The sequence below is a fragment of the Platalea leucorodia genome (assembly GCF_965183815.1).
Source record: "Platalea leucorodia genome assembly, chromosome: 2".
Lineage (NCBI taxonomy): Eukaryota > Metazoa > Chordata > Aves > Pelecaniformes > Threskiornithidae > Platalea > Platalea leucorodia.
In genome coordinates, this window is record NC_138824.1 from 64602604 (window position 1) to 64623611 (window position 21008).

At 43.9% G+C, this 21008-nt stretch overlaps 1 protein-coding gene across 10 annotated transcripts in view; it reads left to right on the forward strand.

Annotated features, from left to right (window-relative positions):
- Positions 1-1913: 1913 nt before the first annotated feature.
- NAXD (NAD(P)HX dehydratase) overlaps positions 1914-21008 on the forward strand; it is a 52896-nt gene continuing 33801 nt past the window's right edge. For 6 of the 10 annotated variants that reach the window (XR_014230337.1, XR_014230338.1, XM_082331555.1 and 3 more), the window contains exons 1-6: positions 1950-2192; positions 3714-4291; positions 5554-5925; positions 9404-9554; positions 10871-10916; positions 12662-12750. Coding sequence is in view for 8 of the 10 variants with exons in the window: in XM_082331555.1 (XP_082187681.1) it covers positions 3733-4291; positions 5554-5925; positions 9404-9554; positions 10871-10916; positions 12662-12750 (1217 nt within the window). In the remaining 2 variants the exon portion in view is untranslated. Of the gene's footprint in view, positions 2193-3713; positions 4292-5553; positions 5926-6358; positions 6394-9403; positions 9555-10870; positions 10917-12661; positions 12751-21008 lie in introns of all 10 variants that reach the window. The other 4 variants (XM_082331559.1, XM_082331557.1, XM_082331562.1 and 1 more) reach the window with 4 other exon arrangements.

Sequence of the window (21008 nt, forward strand, 5' to 3'; positions counted from 1 at the left end):
TTACCTTCTGTAGTTCTGTAAAAGGCTCTTTTTCCCTGCCTCATCCCCTGGTTAAGTAACATTGCTGATGCTGGGCTCGGAGATGGCACTAGTAGCTATGGATTTACGCTGTACGTGGTATGGAGATGGCAGCCAGTACTATACCAAAAGAAGGTAACTTGAGTTAGATGCAGAGCAGTAGAACGTTTGAGGAGCAGCAGTGTGTTTTGCTCGAAGATTTTAAACTCATGTTGGCTAACAATAGTAGCAAGACTGTTTTAGTTGATGTCAAGGTCGTGATAAACAACCTGAACAACTCTGGCATAGAGGAAGCCCATAGATACCTTTAGGTTCTCTCCTACACATTAATCGAGAATTGGGCCCTGGAAATTTCACTGACTCCACAACCAACTTCTGAGGGTTCTGCAGCATCAGAAGAACTTGCTTCCATCTCTGCTACAAAGGAAACCAGAGAACCCAGTGAAAAACATTACAGTTATCTCTTTCTTCCTCTCTCTTTTATTGGGCACAAGACATGTTTTTGGTGGAGTCAGAGATACTTGATGGGATGAACAAAACATCCTCTCTTCCAGACATTAAGTCAGTGCTGGAGTCACAGGAAATCTACACGCTCTTTATCCTTCCAGTTGGAATCAAAACACGAGTGTAAGAAATGTGGTGTTTGACAACCCGATAACCTTTTTTTCTGGGTCAAAACCCATGTAAAAACTAAACATGATTGGCCGTTGAATCTATCTTTTGGGCTGCCACACAGTCAGATAATCAAAGGGTAAAAAGCATTACTTGTGCTGACTGAAGATAGGGCAAATGTTACTGACCCGCTATTGCCTTTAAAATCGTACGAGATACCAGGACCTATAGAAGAGTAACTTTTCAATAAACAAGTTAATACCTGACAGTGAACTTGTCAGGCATCCAAGTTCCTGCTCCAGTACCTGGGTTACTGTTCAATCTGGGTTACTAAAAGCTGAAGTTGTCTTGTCTCGCGGTTTGCCGACAGCACGGCTGTTTTAAGTGATGCTTCCAAAGCTGAAGGGCACCAATCTCTCCTGCTTGGGTTTGGTCCAGGTAAAACCCACAGGTCTGTTTGATCCCAGCTTATATATCACACAAAACAGTAAACAAAAATGTTGTCTGGCTTCACCCCTTCAAAATATTAATTGAAATATTGACATTTTACTGCTGTAGTTAGACTGGAAGCTTTTACGAGTTAATAACGACACTCTTGCTTGAAATATCCAAGAGTCTAGAGCAGAAATTACAGCTGTTTTGAGCTTTAATGCTTCAGATTTCTCATGCATGTAATCCCGTTAGTTCTTCCTGGGCGATGCTGTATTTTGATTTATCGTCTAGATTAAGTAGGTGCTGTAGGACCAGAGCTGAACATCAGCTGGTATTTCCACCAGCTCCAGTGTGTTTTAGAGTAAAAGAAAGTATTACAAGAATGCTGCTCTAAAATGATGTATCTGAGCTAGAAACAGCAGCTCAGAAAAGAATCACACTCGTACATCAGGGGTTTGCCCAGAAACGCCTGGCGAGGTGAGGGACATGAAGAGCTTTTGGATGCTGGGAGCAAGAAATGGTAATTCCTAGCAGTTTTTAATTGCTGCCAATTACAAGGGCCGGGAGGGCAGTCCCAAAGCGCCCTGACGGCCGGGCCGGGCGCTCCCGGCTCTACCTCTCCTCTCCCGGGCCGGGCCCTGCCACACAACCGCCCGGCCAGCGGCGGGGGCGGCGGGAGGCCGCCAGGCCCAAGGCGGCCGGCGAAGGCCGCGGCGGCCCTGCCCGGCTCCGCTCCCTCAGCGCGGCCCGCCCGCGCAGGCCCCGCGCCGCCATTGGCTGCCGCCGGGGGGTGGGGGGGAGGCCGCGGCGCGCCGCGGGGAGGCGCGGAGCGGGGCGGGCGGGCGCGCCCGCGGAGGCCTGTCCTGCCCGGCCCTGCCCGGCCCGGCCCGGCGCGGAGCCGGAAGCCGCGCCGATGAGTTGTGTGCGCCGCTTGCCTGCGCGCTTGGCGGGGGGTGTCGGGAGCCCCGCGCTGTGGCTAGGTAAGAGGAGAGCGCGGAGCGGAGCGGGGCCCGGCCCGGCGGCAGCCCCTGCCTTCTCCCCCGGGAGGATGTGGGGACGGGGCGCCGCCACCGCCGGCGGCCTGGCGGCGCTGGCCTTGGCCGCGGCCCTCTGGCTGCGCCGTGACGAAGGTACAAACATCTCTGCGGCGGGGCTCTGGCGGGGAGGGGGTGGGGCCCGCCCCTCAGGGGCGGCGGGGGCGGGCCGGCCGGCAGGGTGGGCGCCGAGCGGCGGCAGGCTCGCCCGGTGCTGAGGGCTGCCCGCCGAGGGGGCCGCCGAAGCCCGCGGGCGGGTGGGAGTTCCCCATGGGAGGAAAGGCCGCCGGGGGGGGCCTCGGCCGGGCCGCCCCGCTGGGGCGGCTGGGCCGGGGCGTGAGGGAGGCGGCGGCGGCGGGCTGCCGTGGCTGGGAGGTGGGCTTGGCGCCGCCGCCCCGCAGCTCCTGACGGAGAACGGTGTCGGAGCAAAACCAAAGCGAAAGGGCCCGGGCGGGAGCGGGGCCCGGGCGGCACTGCGGCCCGGGGGCGGCCCGGCACAATGAGACCCAGCCCCGCCTGCGGCGGGGGCGGCCGGGCCGCTCTCCTGCCTCGCGAAGGGGTGGCCGGGGGGGAGGCGCACACAAACCCGACCGCCGGCGCCTCCGCAGGGGTCCGCCGAGGGCAGGGGCTGCCTGAGCCGGCGGGGGCCTCCGGGCGGCGCCGTCTCTGCCAGCCGCAGCCTGGGCTTTTGCGGCGGCCTGCGGGGGCGAGCAGAGCCGCCTGCGCCCGGGCTCCCCCGCGCTGCAGGCACCGATCGCGTGTGCGTGCGTGTGTGCCGCCGTGCGTGGGGGAGGCTGGCTGCCGGCCCCGGCGCCGAGTGACACGGCGGCCCTGGGGAGGGGGCAGGGGTGGCGTGGCCCGGGCCGGCGCGGCGCGGCACGGCGGTGTGCCGGGGCGAGGTAGGGCGCCGAGCGGAGCCGCGGGCTCTCGGCCGCCGTGCGCCGAGCTGCAGCGCCCTGTGCCTGTGTGCGTGTGTGTGCGCAGCGATCGCGCTCCACTGCGGCGGGGAGGGGGGAGGAGGAGGAGGGGGGGGGTGGCGGGAGGGAGGCAGGCGCACTGTGATGAGCAGGGCCTCCAAGTCCAGCCGCGCCGCCGTCCTGCCGCTCCCGGAGGAGCCCGGGGCGGGGGAGCGGCCGCGCACGGGTGACTGCCGGAGCGGGGTGGCGGCGCGTCCTGCCCCGGGGGAGGGGGCCGCGGCTCCGCGCCGGGAGCCCGGTTGTGTATTTTTGATTCACCATCATTGTTTTCGGAGGGGGGGCGAGCCGGCGTGGCAAGGGATTTTTTTTTTTTTTTTTAACCCCCGCTCCCCCTTTTTGCAGGTGCCCGCAGCGCAAAGCGGCGCCTGGAAAGTTTTGTTTGCGTGCGTGCGGGCGGGCTGCGAGCGGCGGCGGCGGCGGCCCGGGCTGGGATGCGGGGCCCGGGGCCCGGCTCCCCGCCGCTTCCCGCCGCACCGCGGCTGCCGCGGCCGGGGCTGGCGTAGGCGGCCCCTGGGAGAGGCGAGTGCGGGCATTAAACCCCCTCCCTCCTCCCCGCCGCCCTCCTCCGCCCCCCTCCGTCCCTCCCTCCCTCCCTCGCTCTCTGCCTCCCTCCCCTCTCCCCGGTGCGCGGCCATTGCAGTGACCCCGGCCGGCCAAGGATGATCACGAACACGCGGGGCTTCCTGTGGTCGGACCTGGAGACGCGGGCGCTGCTGGAGATCTGGGGCGAGGCGGACGTGCAGTCGGCGCTGGACGGCAACTTTCGGAACAGCCATGTGTACCGGGACGTGGCCTGCCGCCTGGCCGAGCTGGGCTTCGAGCGCACCCCCGAGCAGTGCCGCATCCGCATCAAGGGCCTCAAGCGGCAGTACTACCAGGCCCGGGACGGGCTGAAGAAGAACGGGCACGCCCGCAAGATATGCAAGTACTACGACGAGATGGACCGGATCCTCAGCTGCCGGGGGGGCCCCGACGGCGCCCCCGAGCCCCTGGCCCCGCCGCCCGACGGCGCCCAGCCGGCGGGGCCGCTGGCCGGGCCGCCCACGCCGGGCACGCCGCACAACAGCCGCGAGGCGGACGCCGAGCTGGACGAGGACGCCGAGCTGGAGTCCCCCCGCGACAACTTCACCGAGGACTCCGGGGAGTGCTCCTCCTACGCCGACCACCCCATCAAGGTGGAGTGCCCCCCCTTCGCCATCCCCGTGCCGCCGGGCGACGGTGAGTAGCCGGCGGGCTCCCGGCGCCGGCTGTCCTCCCCTCACCCCGCGGGCAGCGCGGCCCCCCCGGCCTCCGGCAGCCCAACTGCCGGCGCCTCTCTCCTGCGAGCCTGCTTCTAGTGGCTTCTGCCGTACCCTCCTCCCTCCCGCCCCGGCCTCTGCGCTCCGAAATCCGCCCCTGCACCCCCCCTCCCCTGCACCTTGCTCGTTCCCGGAGGCTCCCCCGACCCCCGAGGGCCGCCTGGAGGGGTAGCGGGCTGCTGCGGGGGGCGGGAAGTGCGGCAAACCGGCTAGGGGGAGATGCTGGGGGACGGAGACCTACCCTCGTGAGTTTTTATCGGTGTTTATCAAGGGGAAACCAGCGGAAAACTAGCGCAGAGATTACCAAGACAAAGTGTCAGGTAGCGCCATACAAGGAAACAGGCATCCTTCTCGCTGGAGGATTTTCCCGTTCCCTGCAGACTATGTGCAGTTTTTGGTAGTCAGTATTAAAACGATGATGACGATAATACCTGAAAAATCTGCTTATTGTTGCAGATAGGCCAGAAAGCTAGGGGGGAGCTTTTACGTAATTAATTGCTTGAGTTGTTTCAGAAACACTGCTTCTAACTTCAGCAGGCTTGTGGACAGAAGCACCCTTAGATAAAGCCTGTCCCTTCCTTGCTCGTTCTTTACCCTCAGCTCCCTATTTGTGTTGTGGAGGTGGGGGGGCAGTGTTATTTGTTTGTTTTAAATCTAGATTAATGCCGTGGTTTTAATACAAACATGAACCTGTCTTCAGAAGTTGACATCACTGAGGAATCAGCCAATTGGTTGACGTTTAACCAACCTTCTTTTTACACATAAACCCCATCAAAGAATTGTTTACACTAATGTTCTTTTGAAATGCAAATCCAGAATGCCAACAGACTGAAACTCAATTTAGATTAATGTAATTACCTGCAATACACAAATGAGGCTATACTATTTAATAGCCTTCACCTAAACCTTTTTAGAAGATCAAAAAGACTCCTATTGTTGAAGTTTAGTACTACAACAATTAAAAGATGCCTCTGTGTAATTTTGGTCTTGCCCTTATAACTTTGCAGAAGCTTTTGTCTTTGGGTTGGTACTCTGAAATAAAAATATCTGACATAATTAACAATTCACATCGAAAAAGAATAACAACTTTGTGATGTGCTGGGTCCACATCTCGTAGGGAGATTTTCTTGCTGCTTTCTTCTTAGCACTTCGCAAAAATAATTGTCTATCCTCTTGTTTTAGGGTTTAAAGAAATGAATGCTCCAACTATTACCCCACCTCTCAATCAGCCCAAAAGATCAAAAAAACGCCATGCGAATTTAACGTTGGATAAAATGATGGAAAAATTCCTGCAGCAGAGTGTGGATACAGAAGAGAAATTTTACAGATACGAAGAGCAGAGGCTCAAAATTGAGGACAAGCGTCGGGAAGCTGAGCATGCTCGAGAGCTCCAGATGTTACAGATGTTGGGACAGATGTTGGCAGGAATTTCTTCTACGGTATCACAAAGGTCACAATCTATACCAGCGAGTCCACCTCAGAGGGCGAACCATCGTTCATATGGGGATAACTTTAATTATAATGCTATGACAGCAGCACTTTCTCCACCGATAGGTACTTCCTTCTATAGCCTAAACAAAAGCTCATTTTTTTTAAACTTCTGTGTGAAAGCACTGGTAGTAAGTAGTGTTTGAAAATAAAAGCTAGTTGGAATTATTTAATATTGTGGTGAAGGTGTCTGTCTGATGTAAAATGAAATTAAAACATCATTCGTACCATTGTACTGATTACTTAATATAGGTACATGTAACAAATTTTAATGAGCAAAATCACACTTTTTGAACCCTATAAACATTGGGCACTTCTTTCCACGTTCATGCCTCTGTGAAGTGAAGTTAGGAGAAGTTTTATATGTAGAAGACATGTAGTGCATTTGCTGAAAGCTGTCTGGAAACAGTAGGTACCTTGTAGCGGAAATTCTGCTGCTGTTGAAGTTGACAGGCCTAACCCAGTATGTGAAGTTAAGGCTGTGCATATGTTTTTTCAGGGATGGGAAAAGAGTGGAGTTTTGCCTACACCGAAGTAAGTCAAATGTTAAAATCCAGCTTCTTTAAAATACATTTCTTTAAATCAAAACTCTGAATCTTATCTTTTAATTAAACATCATATTACTGTAGTAGGCATAATAGAAGATGAAAATATTGGCATATATTTTTATTCTACACCAGTTCATGTATAAATTCTCTGGGGGTCTGAATTTATTTTAAAGAAAAAGGCAAAGCAGTAACTCTAGAATGGTATTTATGCACAGACTTTTCCTTCCGTACCTTATGTGTGGGCCAGAAGCTGATAATCGGATATTAACATTCATTAACAGACTTCTCAGGATCTGTGGCTCTGTGTCATTTATCTTTATCATAGTCTCTTTGTAGGTGGAGGTAGATTGTGTGGGCAGGAGGAAAACGGGGATACGCTTGTCAGTGCTGAAACCGGAGTCGGCTTGGGGCTTGGTGGTTGTAGCCTGCCACGTGGAAACGACACAAGTCTTGTTCTGTTTTAATTCTGAATTTCACACTGCTCGGAAGAAAAAACGTGTGGTTTGAAAAGGAAAAAAAACCCCAACACTCAGCCTCAGTGTTGAATAATAATCTGGCGTGCCAGATCCTAAAGGGCATTCTCTGATTCCCGAGAGAATCTTGGAGCCTTTTCAGTTCTACGTGACATACTGCGTTTCCCTGTAAAATGCATGGGGGACTGGATGGTGAGCCTTGCTGAGGCTTTAGGCTGGCTGACTTGGTCGTGTTTCTTCTTGACTGGGTAGTTGATCTGTAGCATTCCTTGATGGCAGCAGACTTCCGTAGATGAATTACGGCATGTGTATAGATTCTGTGTTTTAAATGTTGTTTTCACTTTTAAACTAAAAGGAAACCTGTAGTGCTTTAGAAAATCCCTTAGGAAATCATTTGAGGTTCTAGACTGGGGTGATGGTACCTACAAGGCCTTACCATTACTTCTGAAAGGTTTGTCACTGAAGGAGTTTCATTATCTGTAAAGACTTGAAACTGAAGTTCGGTTTTTCTTGCTGGATTTCGTTATATGGGTGTACAATCATATTACACTGTGCAGAAATGCAGTATATGTATTTAAGTGTAGCAAGAGCAACTCGGGATTCTAACCTTTTAATTGGCGAAGGTGTAGCAAAGTGTGTGTAATCAAATGTGAAAATAATGTTTGAGGCAGCACATCTTTTAAGGAATTCAGATTTCAGTTGCTTATAGCTAAATATGCCTTGGTGTTTCTGTAGGTAAGTGGGGCTCTATTAAGAATAGCTTTTTGCATAATTCTCTATTTTCTCTCCATTTATTATGCAATCACTTTATATTTCCATATAAACAAAAAACAACAACAAAGAAACAGGGGACCTTCCTAACAGCATTGCACTTTAAGGGTTACAGGCTATATGATAAGTATATTTCTTGTGTGGTTGAAAACCAGTGAGTATATGAAGTGTGACTTAAAGAAAATAATCTGCTCTATTTCCAGAGGAGATGAGCGTTTCGTTCTTCTCTGGGTCACTGCAATGCTATTTTGGCCATAATCCAAAACAGAGTGTTTTTTTCTTTTTCTTTCTTCTTTTTTTTTTCTTTTTTTTTTCTTTTTTTTTTTCTTTTTTTTTTTTTTTTTAATCTCAATAGGAATGGGATGCCTGTATTATAGAAGGATTTTAAAAGCAAAAGATCAGCCAGGAGTATTTATCATTATTGAACAGTAAAGCATTTTATTACTGAAGATTAGCCTGCCTGGTTTAGGTTTAGATTGTGTGGAAGACGGAGGAAAAAGATGCTTTCTGTTGATAGTACGCAGATGCAATTTTCTTGTTTATTACATTTTTTCCCCGTTATTATGTCCAAAATTTCTGGAATAGTTTTTCCTTTTTTTTTTTTTTCCTTTTTTTTCTCTCCCTTCCCCCCCTCCAGATTTTGAAGTTGAGGGTGGGATTATTATGTTTTATACAGCTGAAAATAAGGAGTGTCATGGGAGTTATTTTTTACATAAGTATGTATTACTGTATAGCAATTCCTTGAAAGCTTTTTTAGAAGACCTGTAAAAAAGAAATTCAACATAGTTATGGTCTAGGAGACTAATATTAACGTTCAAATAAACTGCTCTTCTGAACTGAATTGTATAGTCAGTGAGGAGCTTTGTTGAAATATAAAAACTTATTCTTTTAGTGTATGTAATGCAATTTATAGTTAACACATCAGTGATAAAAGGACTGATCTTCAAATTTGTCCCATGTTAGTTAAACGGTTTAATTCTCTTTAGTTGTAATTGTTGAAATACTTTTTTCTTCTAAATTTTTGTAGTCTTTTGAAACCGTAATTTGAATATGTAGCCTTCTGAGTGTGCAGTTGTTTTAATATGTAGCTTGGCATGTAGGTTTGCATCAGTGATCTGTAGTTGTATTATAGCTAAAAATTATCTTTGTGTGACATTTGTAATGTTTGCATCTAGTGTGTTGGATTATAGTTTTGCAGAAAGACTTTCATTATGCTTTGTAACCACCTGCCAAAATAAAAAAGCAGTGAGATAGGCCCTGACTCTGCTAAGAGGTGGAAGTCTTTAAGGGGAAGCGAAAAATAAGGTAGGGTGTATGTTTAAAATGTGGTTTTAGTGGCTCTGTGCTTGCCCTGTGTCTGGATGTGGTTAGTTCTTACTAAATGTACCTATTTCAGTTGAGCTTAATTATGGAAGTGATTTCAGGCTGAACTAAGAAGATATTTCTAGTTACAAAATGTTCATATAACTATTCTGGGCTGTTGTTGCTTTCTGTACCTGAGCCCTAAATTAGGACTGTGAGCCGTCAATGGGAATATTCTCTGCATCAGACCCTAAATTCATTTTTAAAATGATCACCTTCCCTAGTTACTCGCTGTTTTAAAGGCCTTTAAGTGACGAAGTGTTTGGTTTTTAGAAGTGCGTCACTTTGTTTATCTTTGAGTGATTTTATTAGTGTTTAACAGTGCTTAAAAGAAATGCTGATGGTAGTTTAAGAAAGAACATACTTTAACACTTATTTTCTTCTTTTCAGTTATAGAGAGATCTTTTTCACTGCACAGAACACACTCTCTAAAGGACATGGAGAATATTTTTCAGCTGGTGCGCAATGTTATCCCTCCTCTAACAGGGAAAAGGCATAAAGGTCAAGATGGACGTATAGGCATTGTTGGAGGATGTCAAGAGTAAGTTAAACAGAAATTTGATTTTTGTTTCTGAGAGAGTTTGAGGATGTCATAAGTACTTGTAGAAGCCATTCAAACTCACCTTACATTTAAAACACGAGTATTTTCCAGAGAGCTTTACTAGTCCATCATCATGGCCATGCATACTTATGAAAGAACGTGTTTCTCTGCAGTTGTGTTGCAAAATTTTGGTAGTGAATGTGGTTGAAACTTAGAACGCTTCTTCTGTCTGTGTCTACCTTCTCTGTCTTTTTTGACCACCAGACTGTCTCTGCTTTCAGTGTTGGTCTTTTCCCATTGCATGATGAAGTTATAGATTAAGTAGAATAGAGTAAGACAGTGGCACATCTGATGGTTTGGTTTTTTTTTTTTTTTGGTATCTTGGGAAGTGGGCCTCTTAAATCAGGAATAGAATATTTTCTTACTGCATGCTTTTTATTTTGATAAATTGTGGTGTTTACTAGATTCTGTCAATACATTGTTTTATGTTCTGGAGTAATAGAAATAGCATGTTTCAGGGAAAAAAAGAAGATACAGCATAAATCAGTTAAATGCTGTGCTGACCTAGAAATAAAACAGGCTCTTTTCTTTTCTTGGCCACGTTCAGTGATCTGCACAATCCTTTGAATGAGCCACTACACCCTCCTGTTTTTCATTTTCCCCTTTTGAAACAGAGATGGCATCTTTCTCCTCTAAAAGAGAGCTGCTGTTGGACATTTGCCACTAATAAACATTCTAGAAAGAGCAAAAAGGTGCTCTCTTACAGCCGTGTTGATTAACCAGGAGTTAGTTTTTCCTGTTGGTCTAATGGGCTAAGGTTCTTACCTCTTGGCAGAAGTAGGCACCCTCTGGAGGGTGATTCTGTCCATCTCGCTCTCTTCAGTCTTCATAATGAGAATTCAGGGCAACTGGAATCACAGTTTAGGCACTTCAGTTAAGCATCTAAAACCAGATGGGATTGATCCAGGTCACAGGTCTCAGATCTGACTTGCATACAGTGCTTGACTCTTTGTTTTGTTTTGTTTGTGTCTAAACTTGTAAGTTGGTTGTCTGAGAAGAGTTTGCTTTTTTATGGCATGATCTTTATAAATATTTCTATGAAAGGATCAGGTGGCTAAGGTGAAATCCTGTGCCTTTGAAATCAAAGCAAGGTTTGAGATTGGCTTCCGTATAGCAGGATTTTGTCTGTCTTTTACAGCAGAGAAAGCTTTTTTTAAAATTTGCTCTTGAATTTGGGACTTCATTATGGGAGACTGATTTCCAGATTACCTAATCTCATGATTGTGTTTCCTAACCTAAATTGTATTTCATTCTAGATACACTGGAGCACCGTATTTTGCTGCAATTACAGCTCTCAAAGTGGTACGTGTTCTTCTATACCAATCCAAAATGAACTTTTAATCATTTAGATTGGCTAAGTGCCATTTTTTTAAAAAGCATTTGTTCTGTGCTGCTCATTAAATTTGAGTTCTGAAAGGTCTTCTATTTAACAAAGGAAAATCCTTAGTCCTGGATTTGTAGAAATACTTTGTAAATGTGTGTCATTTGCTAAGTTTTTGGTAAATATTTTCTCTGTATAAGGCAAAGTCAGATACATGTCAAAAAATTGAAAATTTCAGAAGGAGAACTGTTTTATCAGAGACTTGGATAGGAAATTTCAAAACTTGATGAAAAAGTTTCTCCAAAAGTGAACAATAAAATAACTTTAGATTAATGTTTAAAGTTATGTTTTCAGTGCTGCAGTCAGTTCTTCAGAAACTTTTTCTGCACCTGGTAAGGGTGTTGAATGAAATAACTTTCTTTCAATACTTACAGCTTTAGGCTAGTAAGATTCTTATGTGCTGTAAGCCTAAAGATTGTTGGTTGAATTTAAAGTGATTTTTAATAGCACATTTTATTTACAGTATAATCTTTAGCAGGAGTATTTTCTAAGCTTTTTTTCTCCTAGAAGTGTGAACTTTCTTATTTTAGTGACATATTAACTAGCTAAAAGTGTATTTACTGCAGACTCCATAAATACAGTGGTGATTATTCAAATGTAAACAAATCATGCTTACATAATTCATATACTTTTCAGTACTCTATATATAGTGTATTCAGTGTCTATATATAGTGTAGTGAAGTACTTTCAGTTCATTGTGTATGTTTTTCTTTTTGAAGATTTGTTTCAATAATAGGTAACCAATACGGGTATTTCCACGCCCACCCCCCAAGAGGCAGTCCCTTCAAGGATTTAAAACTGAAATGATATTATTTATGATCTTATATAACATATTAAGGCCACTCAGCTTTCTATTCACTATGTGCAAATACAGTAGCATACTAGGAGGTCCCCTATTGAAATCACTTAGACAGTCTCAGATCATTACGTCTGCACATAAAGACTCATAGGATCAAATCTCTGCATTGCTTAGTAGCTTGAAATGTTAAATGTATAGTAGTAAAGCAGAGGAGACACTTTCTTAATCTTGGGAAATTTCAATATGCAAGACAGATACAACATCAGGCTTTCTGGCCACTGCTTACATAATTTTTATGTGTATGTCTGTTCTTTTGAGTTGGTCACAGAAGCTTCAAGCTAAACTCCTCAGCTTTACTGTTTGTTTAACTTCAGGGGTGTTAGTGAAATTGTGCCAGCCTTTATCTGGTACAGATTTGGCCCATTGAGTAAAAATGGTAGGACTGGAAATGTACTCATAGATTGCCATAGCTATATTTTGCAAGTATATTACAGTATTATTTTTCCTCTCTAATATAGCTTGTCTCTTCTTCAACTGTGTGCTCTTTTGCCTTTCTTCTTATTGTACATGTGACATGTTAGTCTTTGCTCATCTGCAAATGAGAAACATTGCTCAAGTGAGTAAAGGTTCAAGATCTGTGTTTTCAGTCATCCTATTGGTGCGAAACGGAAAAAAAATTACATCGGAAGTTAGATACAAAAAAAATTTCTCCAAAACATTGCATGGTAGTCTAAGCCAAAAATAAAGTTTGCTTTAACTACTGAGAAGTAAGAATTCAGCTGATTTATTCACTGAGTAAACTTTGGAATGATAAAGTTATTATTAAGTATAAATTTGATAATGCTGTCTGCAAATTTTCTTTTTTAGGGTGCAGATTTATCCCATGTGTTTTGTACCAAAGATGCAGCAACAGTAATCAAATCATATAGTCCAGAGCTGATTGTTCATCCAGTTCTGTAAGTGACTTACCTTTTGTTTAAATGAGCAAGTCAGGATTACTAGTTTGAACATTTCAGTCTGACAGTTGATCAGTTTGTGTTATTTCTTTTCCTGAGTTACAGGATGGGTGAGCTGGAGATTACAAAAACTCCTGGGTTTGTGCTTTGATTACAAACAGATATTTAATATAGAACAATCAGTTGTGAATTTTTTTCATTACTATCAAAGTACAGTTTTTTAAAAAGCAAAGATCTTGCTTTCTGCTACTTGCTGACATGTGTTTTGTGATGGTAATGCATTTAACTGTGAACAGCAGCAAAATCCAGAACTAAGAATCACTACAAGTCAGCATTTTAGAATCTGCATTTGAAAGGCAGAAAGAGTGTGTTCTCTTGCTTCTTCAGTCCTAATAGTATTCAACAGTAGTGTATCTTTTTTCCTCTCACTACTGTGTATATAGTCATTTATGCAAAATTGCTGGGCAAGAGAAACGCTGTTTCTCATTTTTCTTCATAAGTATGTTGCATAAGATATACACCTATTCCTGGGAATAAATGGATGTTCTAAGATGATGTAAAATACAGGGTTTATTAACAAGAAGATGAAAAGTTTAATAAGCAACTGTCCTAATTGGGAAACTCATTGTGTGCTTCCCTGAATTTGTGTTCTGAAATACATTACTGATTGGTGAACTTTTACAGGATAAATTGTTTCAATTAGGTGTTATGATGGTTTGCAATGAGCACTGCGAATGAGAATTAAGATGTGTGCCTTAGGTATATGTCACTGAGCTTAGCTTGCACCAGTGCATGTCAAAAGTCTGTTGGTGTACATAGCAAAGCTGTGATTAAGCTAGAAAAAGCATAATTAGAAATTGTGTTTGTCAGATATTGCTGTCAGGTAGGATTTATGACAGTAGAAATATTTCAGTGTCTGAGAAGAAGAATATTATCTCCCTTATGGGGGTGCCTGCAGTTGGAAGCCGTAAGTTTATTACGTTCTAAAGGTGGGTTTCATTCCTGTCGGTGTAGAGAGGTGCTTAGAAAGAAGTCAGTTAAACAGACAATATCAAGGGTTGTGTTTTGTTGTTTGTTTGTTTGTTTGTTTTTCCCCAAAGATAGAAGAAACCCATGACTTCATGGATTTTAGACAAGGAAAAATGATGTTTGAAAGCAAGGTTACCTTGCCTGCAAGGGTAGGGTTTTTACCAGTCCAACTGCATTAGCCTCTAAAATCCAAAAGGCACATCTTCAGTTGATGTTCTGTCTGATATCATATGATAACAAATGAAATGGAGAATCTTAACGGCAGTATTCGCTTGTAACTTAGGTTGTTGTGATGGATGACACTCGGGATACAGCATATGGTTGCCTTATATGGGAAGGAGTTGACCTTGTCTTGGGAGAAGCATTTTTCTTATACACAGGGTTCTTGGTGTCTGTGGTAACGGAAAAGGTTAATAGGAGAAACAGAGCAGCATAGAGAAAAAAAGAGGTGATAATGTGTAAACAGTAAAATTACTGTTCGTGGAGGACCAGATTGTGCCTACTAAATAAGGGTAGGGTTTTTTTTTATACACAGATTCTCAGTGTCTTCTGTGGAATTCACATCTCAATGAAAACTCTGATCTTTCTATTTCCGAAGAGAACTTTTGATTTTAAACTTCAGCTCTTTCTATAAATTCCTCCAGATGTACAAAGTACAGTGAATCTAGAAATTTTCATATCTGTATAGCTTTAAGTCTGAAACTCAATGTTTAATACTTTTATTACAACTCTGATTAATTTCACCCAGACATCTGGCTAATTGCATGAAGCAATGGATCTGTAAATATTGTTTATATGACATTCAAAATGAAAAAATGCAAATATCAGAATGTTCAGATTTTGTTTGTTAAATTTTCTCATATTTTTCTTTCTTCTGGTTCATTTGAGGAAAAGAGAAAACAGTCTTTTCTGGTTAGAAAGGGAAAAATCTTGACTGACTCTATTGAGCCCATGTTTTATTCAAATTTACACAAACAGCCTATTTTTCTCATAAGGTCCTTTGTCTTCAGTGTCACACTTTTCATATGATCTTTTATATGTTGTGGAGCCGTTCAAGTTCTGCAGGCACGGCCGGCCGCTCTTGATTCGGAGCCTGATCTCTTAAACAGTCTTTGTACTTTCTCCCGGGCCGCACTTCACGCATGGAAGAACCTCCGGGTAAAACCCACCGAGCAGCTACGTCATTGTTTTCTTTTGTGTCTCTCCTTAAAACTTTGCTTTGTTACGATTTCTCCATGACCCTTCAGAGTAACTAGGTAGCTGTTGTACCACTCTCTTATTATGCTAATCATAATTATGGCCCCGTGTACTCCTCAATTCACTGTTTGAACAGCTTGGCATTTCGCCAGGGTTCCGCTGCCATTTTGTAGTGCCAGGAGTCTGACATTTTATCATCTCCTCTGTGACTTGGCTGCCGCTACCTTTCCCTACTGCCTTCACCTCACAGGGGATCACCTCAAGGGAAGAACACGCTCTTTTTTTTGCTGCTGCCCCCTGAACGTGAGGGCTCTTCTGGCTCATTAGAGCTGCTGTCGCATGTCTGTGATGGCATGACTAGCGAAGGTATGCGAGAGTTAGAAGATGCGCTGTTGCGTTTCAGGTCCTTGGCAAATGCCTGTCACTTCAAGGATGCGAGGAATGTTATGTGAGAAAGATTGAGTAGGATTGCAGAAGGAGGGTTATGAAAACAGGCATCCATCTTGCAGCATTGCCAGGGCAATTCCATGTGGCCCCAGCTGCAGACCATCCTGCGATTCCTGTTGGTGTAACATCCCGTGCTGGGGACACCCATAACGCAACTTTCTCTGTGTTTTTTTTGTCGGGTGACTTCAACACCTGCTCCTGTGAGCGAAGGTAAGGGAGCTGGGACTGCACGTGGCAGCCTGGGATCCGAAAGGACGAAGCTTCAATGCCTGGCTCTGTGCGTCCTCACCACCTGAGCTGAATAATGATATGGGTGTCTAGGGGCCATGAATAGTCAATATTATCAATAGTAGCTTTTTCTTTTTATTCAGGGATTCTGTCAAATGCATTATGGCCCCTTCCACGACTACTTGGTATTAATGAAAGTATTACTTAAAAATGGACCAGTTAACCAGTTAAATATTTTTGCTGACTGACTTTTTGTTTTCCTGTGGAGAAGTGAAAAGTGTGTATTGCAGAAGTCAGGGTCTTTTGAATAGTGGAGTATACCAAGTCTTGGTCACAGCTGCCTTACTCTTGTCACCACTCCCCCTGGTTTGTGCTACATTTTTCTGTTTTCTCAGCTAACATGCTCCTACTGTAAACTCTACACAAGCACAGGCGAGATAAAACTTAGCTTTTGCATTTTATTAAGTTTTATTACAGGTGTTTTCTGTGTGGATTTCTGCTGTAGATGTGTACGTACTTTCTTGCATTAGTGTTGGGAACTCTCTAGAGAACAGTTTTCAGGGGCTTTTTTTATATTCTTCATGTTAATTCCCTGGCTCAGGTCAGGTTGAATAGACTTCTTGGATACCTGTGTTCAGTTAGCTTACCCTGTCTTGACAGGCGAGTGATCACAGAGTTAAATGAGCTATATGAACCCAGCTGGTTATATTTTAAAAGAAGAGAGAATAAATCTATTGTGTTAGATTCCCTTCTTGCAAGGACTTTTTCATAATCTTACAGAGTAGGCCAGGAAAGATCGAGATACTACTGAGTAGCCCCCTTGTAACCTGGTTGTCAGACAATTTGTGAAGTCAACAGTCGATACACTCCTTGATCTCCAGAGTTTTATCAGAGAAGTAGAATGAGATGTCAGGTCCTTAATTTCTTGTGGTCCTGAAGAAGTCATGTAATTTTTCCATTATCTCCAAAAAAGTCACCCTTCAACTAGGTATGGATTTAGAACTAATACCTTCCTCCCAGCTGGTCGTATCTATGGGTCTGTATGGACTAGGAAAGATTGCCAGAATTACTGGAAGCCTTATAGTTAATTGCAGAGTTCAAGTTTTGGTTTGGATTTTGAAAAAGATTATTCTTTTCAGTTTGAAATAAAAATAATTGGGGAGAAAACTCTCATGAGACTGGCCTGTGTGTTGAGGCCAGTTACCATTAATGAAGAAGCTTAGCTTAGATCAGGGTTGCTGGAATATATTTTACCTAATTTTATTGGATTTTGTCTATGTTTTGATGATTTGAAAAAATCATTAAGGTGAATCGTGGATAGCGAGCTCCTGATAAGTTATTTGAGCACTTTTAACCAGTGCCAAGTCTCTTAAAGAAAGCCCAGGAACAATTTTAAGATTTTTGGCCCTTTCTAATTCATTATGTGGAGAGGAGGTTCAAAAACATTCGTCCTTTGTGGGAGGAAGCTCATACCTTTCAGTTGTGTTAGCTAAGGATAGCTATTAAACACTTCTTCTGTGTAACGTGGGACTAACCTCTCTTTTGAATCAGCTGCTGGAAGAAGTACAAGAATTCTTGTCACCAGGGAAAGTCAAGGAGAAAGCACTGATGCCAAAAAGATGCCTCCCAAGTGACTTGGCTGCTGGATCCCTATTATACCTGCAGAGAAGATGCAGGCATAACCTTCGTGATCTTTCTCCCAAACCTCATTTAGACAGCAGCCTAGCTAGGAGTCACATGAGAAAGTTTTTTTGGTTTTTTGTTCCTAAGTACTTAGGGAGAGATGAAGGTCAGTTTGTATGTGCTGACTTAGGGAGGTATCCTTAAACTGTTCCTAATCCTGTCATGCAGTGCCATGGACAAAACTTGTTTATGGACATGTTTCCTGTGTCCATCTTTCTCAGAAAAAAGCTGCTGCTTCTTTGCTGTATGCTGCAGGGTGAATAAAAGATGGGAGGTGTATTCACCCCATACTATAGTCCCTTTCCTCCCTGTTGTTGCGGAGGTCCTTAGCCCACGTGATACTAACAGAGGTTTTGCCATTTCCTCAAAGTGCAAGAGGTAGCCGAAGACTTTCAGTGTCATTGCGGAGAGTGCCACTGTTGCTGCTTTCTGATATGTCAGAAAGAGATGCATACATGTGTAGGAGCGTTTTACTCCAGTTAGGTCCTGGCCAAATTCATCCTTCTGAACACTTGCCATACTGCTGTGATTTGACACTAGGATTAGATTTCTTTGGTATTTCATCTTTCTTGCGTTTGAGTGAAGGAAGGCATGCCTGGGTTTTGCATCATTATTATTATTATTATTATTATTATTATTATTATTATTATTATTATTATTATTATCTTTATTATTATCTTTATTATTATTATTATTATTATCTTTTAGGGTCACATTCTTCTTTTTCCAGCTGACAAATCAGCAAAACAGATAGTTTAGACTGAGACTTGTTCTGTCTTCTCATGTGTCCGCAGCTGATTTGAAGTACTCTAGCCTTCTGGGTATTGATTCAACTATCATCTGTGCCTTAAGAGTTGAATGTAAACTAGAGAGGGATACCAATGTGATAAAACCTTTTCACTTTATAGGTTTTAACATTAAAAAAAAAAAAAAGTGCATTAGTTTTTCCAGGGACATTTTAGGTCTGTTTCATTCTGAGTGAAATTACATTGTCATCTCAGCTTCATTCTGTCACTTTTGAAGTCACAGGTTTTGGCTGATTGCAGTCCATTTGGAAGAATATTTGACAGATTCTGCTTATCAAGTCAGTTAACAGGAAGTATTAATAGGTCAGGACCACTTCCATGAACTCTGAAAATACGAAGTCAAGACATTTGGTTATCATTATACGTTTTGGGGGGATTGTCATAACACACGTTGATAATGTGATTGAGATCAAAACATACTACAGCTCCTTTGAAAATCTCGATATATCTAAATGCAGGTTGCAAAATTATTTCGTTGACACCTGTGGTATCTTTACAAGGCTGGATAAGGTTGACCTTGAGTGCTGTTGTCATGTCTGTGTGAGAAATCTCAGAAAATAGAGTCAAGCAACAGCTTTTTCTCCTTTGGGGCTCTTTCTCACAGGGTGTGAGAGGATCTGTGTACGAAAAGTGACGCCATTTGTATAATGCGCATGGATTCATTATTAAAGAGTTTGTTGTTGGTTCTGATGCCTGTAGTGTGTTGACAACATTCCTGCCCAATGCCTAGTGAAACAGAAGATCTCATACCTAAATGAGACTCTCTGGTGTCCAGGTAGCAGCTGTGGGATACATTTTGGGTTTTGACATCATTATTATGATATGAAAAATACGATACGGTAAATATGGCATTTTTTCCCTAAATGCATACCTCAATAGGTCATTCACACTCTTGCTACCTTGAAGGTAGAATATGGAGCAAGTAGAGACTGTGGTGTCTGCATATTTAGGGCAGTCTGTTGCTGTGGACCTGTGACACCAGTGCTTCTCCTGGCTGATGGGTTGCTGTTCCTGCTGCTGTGTTGTTAATATTCAGATGAAGCCTACCAGGTTCACTTCTGGTGTCTAAATTAACTTATTCAATGGCTGAAAAGGAACACTTGATTTGAATAGTATTCAATCCCACTCTCATTAGAGTCTTCGTTTTTCTTTTTCTTTCATTTTCTTCCCCATCATTTAATCAGATTGTAGCAGGAAAATAGCTATTGTCTACCCAGCACTTGCAGATGAAACACTTATATAAGGATCTTTCAACAGCCTGGTAGGTGAAAATGACCATTTTGTCTTCTAAAATTTTGGGGGGCATTTTAATACACTAATATTAATTTACTAAATGTATCTCTCTTTCTGGTCTCTAATTGCATCCAGCCAACTTCATGCCACTGTGTTGTCACTGAGATTTGTGCTACCTGCTTGAGGTGCTTGGTGAGAGACCCATGAGTTTATAATGGGATCAGTGAGCTTTTCCAGAATAAGTTGTTATTTCCAGTTCTGTTCATGGGGCTGAAAAATGCTGCCTCAAGCCTTTGGGCTTCTGGAAATTTGGAGTTAATTTACAAGAATGATGATTTAAACATTGACAAAACCAGCTACTCTTGGAATATGGAATTAGTTTGACTTTATGCTCAAACATTTTTGAGCTCTTTGGTTTTGCCTTTAATTCCTTTGACCTAGCCTTTTGAGAAAAATCTCTCTCCCTGTCTTATTTACCCAGTTTCCAATAACGACCTCACCCAGGGTTTACCACAATAGTTAATAATTAGCTTTCTGGGATAACTACTTAAATTCCAGAGCTACGTGTTATGTCCCTTCTTTTGCTCTTTTATGTATTGTGTAGCGTGTCAGGATCTAGATGTCAGCAGATCTAACATTTGATTCACATTAATATAATTACCTGTAGTGCTTGGACAAACAAAACCGAAACTCTTTCATCCTCAGATCAGAGACTTTTTCCCATCTTTGAAGATAAGACTCTAGGTTGGCTTTTGAAACTGCCCACTTAAAGTGGCTTTGTTTGAGTTTACGTAACAGACTCTTGCAACGGTACATTTTAATGCATTTGGAGCTGCCTCAGTCACACCAAGCGGGCACAGATAATGAGCAGAATTTGAAAAATACGCTGTCCAGCGAGGAGCTGTGTAGTTGATCGGGTGACAGCAGTCTTGCTTGTGTCCCATGTCCCTCTCTAGCAGGAGGTCCCATTGATTGGCGTTCTGTGACGTCCAAGCCGCATCTCTGATTACTAAGGTGGTTCCAGCTCTGCCTAAAACACATGTGAAGAGCTGCGGCCCCTCTGCCTCCTGTCTGCGCTGTCATTCATGCTTGTCTACTGTTTCCGTAGCTCCCGGTTACACCCATGCTGACTTCACTTCACATTTTCTTGTTTCAGTGTAAAATTTGACAAGGCTGCACCCTATCACCGTTGTTCCTTTCTCTCCTCCAGAAGGCAACGACAGTAACTGTCATTCATCCTGAATGAGGAAAGCTGCTGTGTTTAGAGCTTTTGTGATAAGTTAAAGCTATCGCCTTGGTGGCTTTTGATCATTTGGTGAAAACCAGTCTTTGAATAAAATGCAGTGTACAGAAAAACTTCCTTTGTTTTGGGGGCTGGAGGGGGGAGTTGCGTTTCAGGTCCTGACTGTCAAGTGTCCTCCCGCTCTGGACAGTGACCAGCCTAAAATAGACTTTCAAGCAGATGGCACCTGTCAGGTATCTGTTACAAATTGCTCTGGAAGATGTTTAGAAACTGTGGGTGATCTTAGGGCAGTAGCCACCATCTTTTTTTCAGGCTCTTTGTTGTTTTTGGAAAGGTCATTACATCAAGGTTCCACCAAGATGAAGATATACAGAACTGTGTTTTATGTCAAT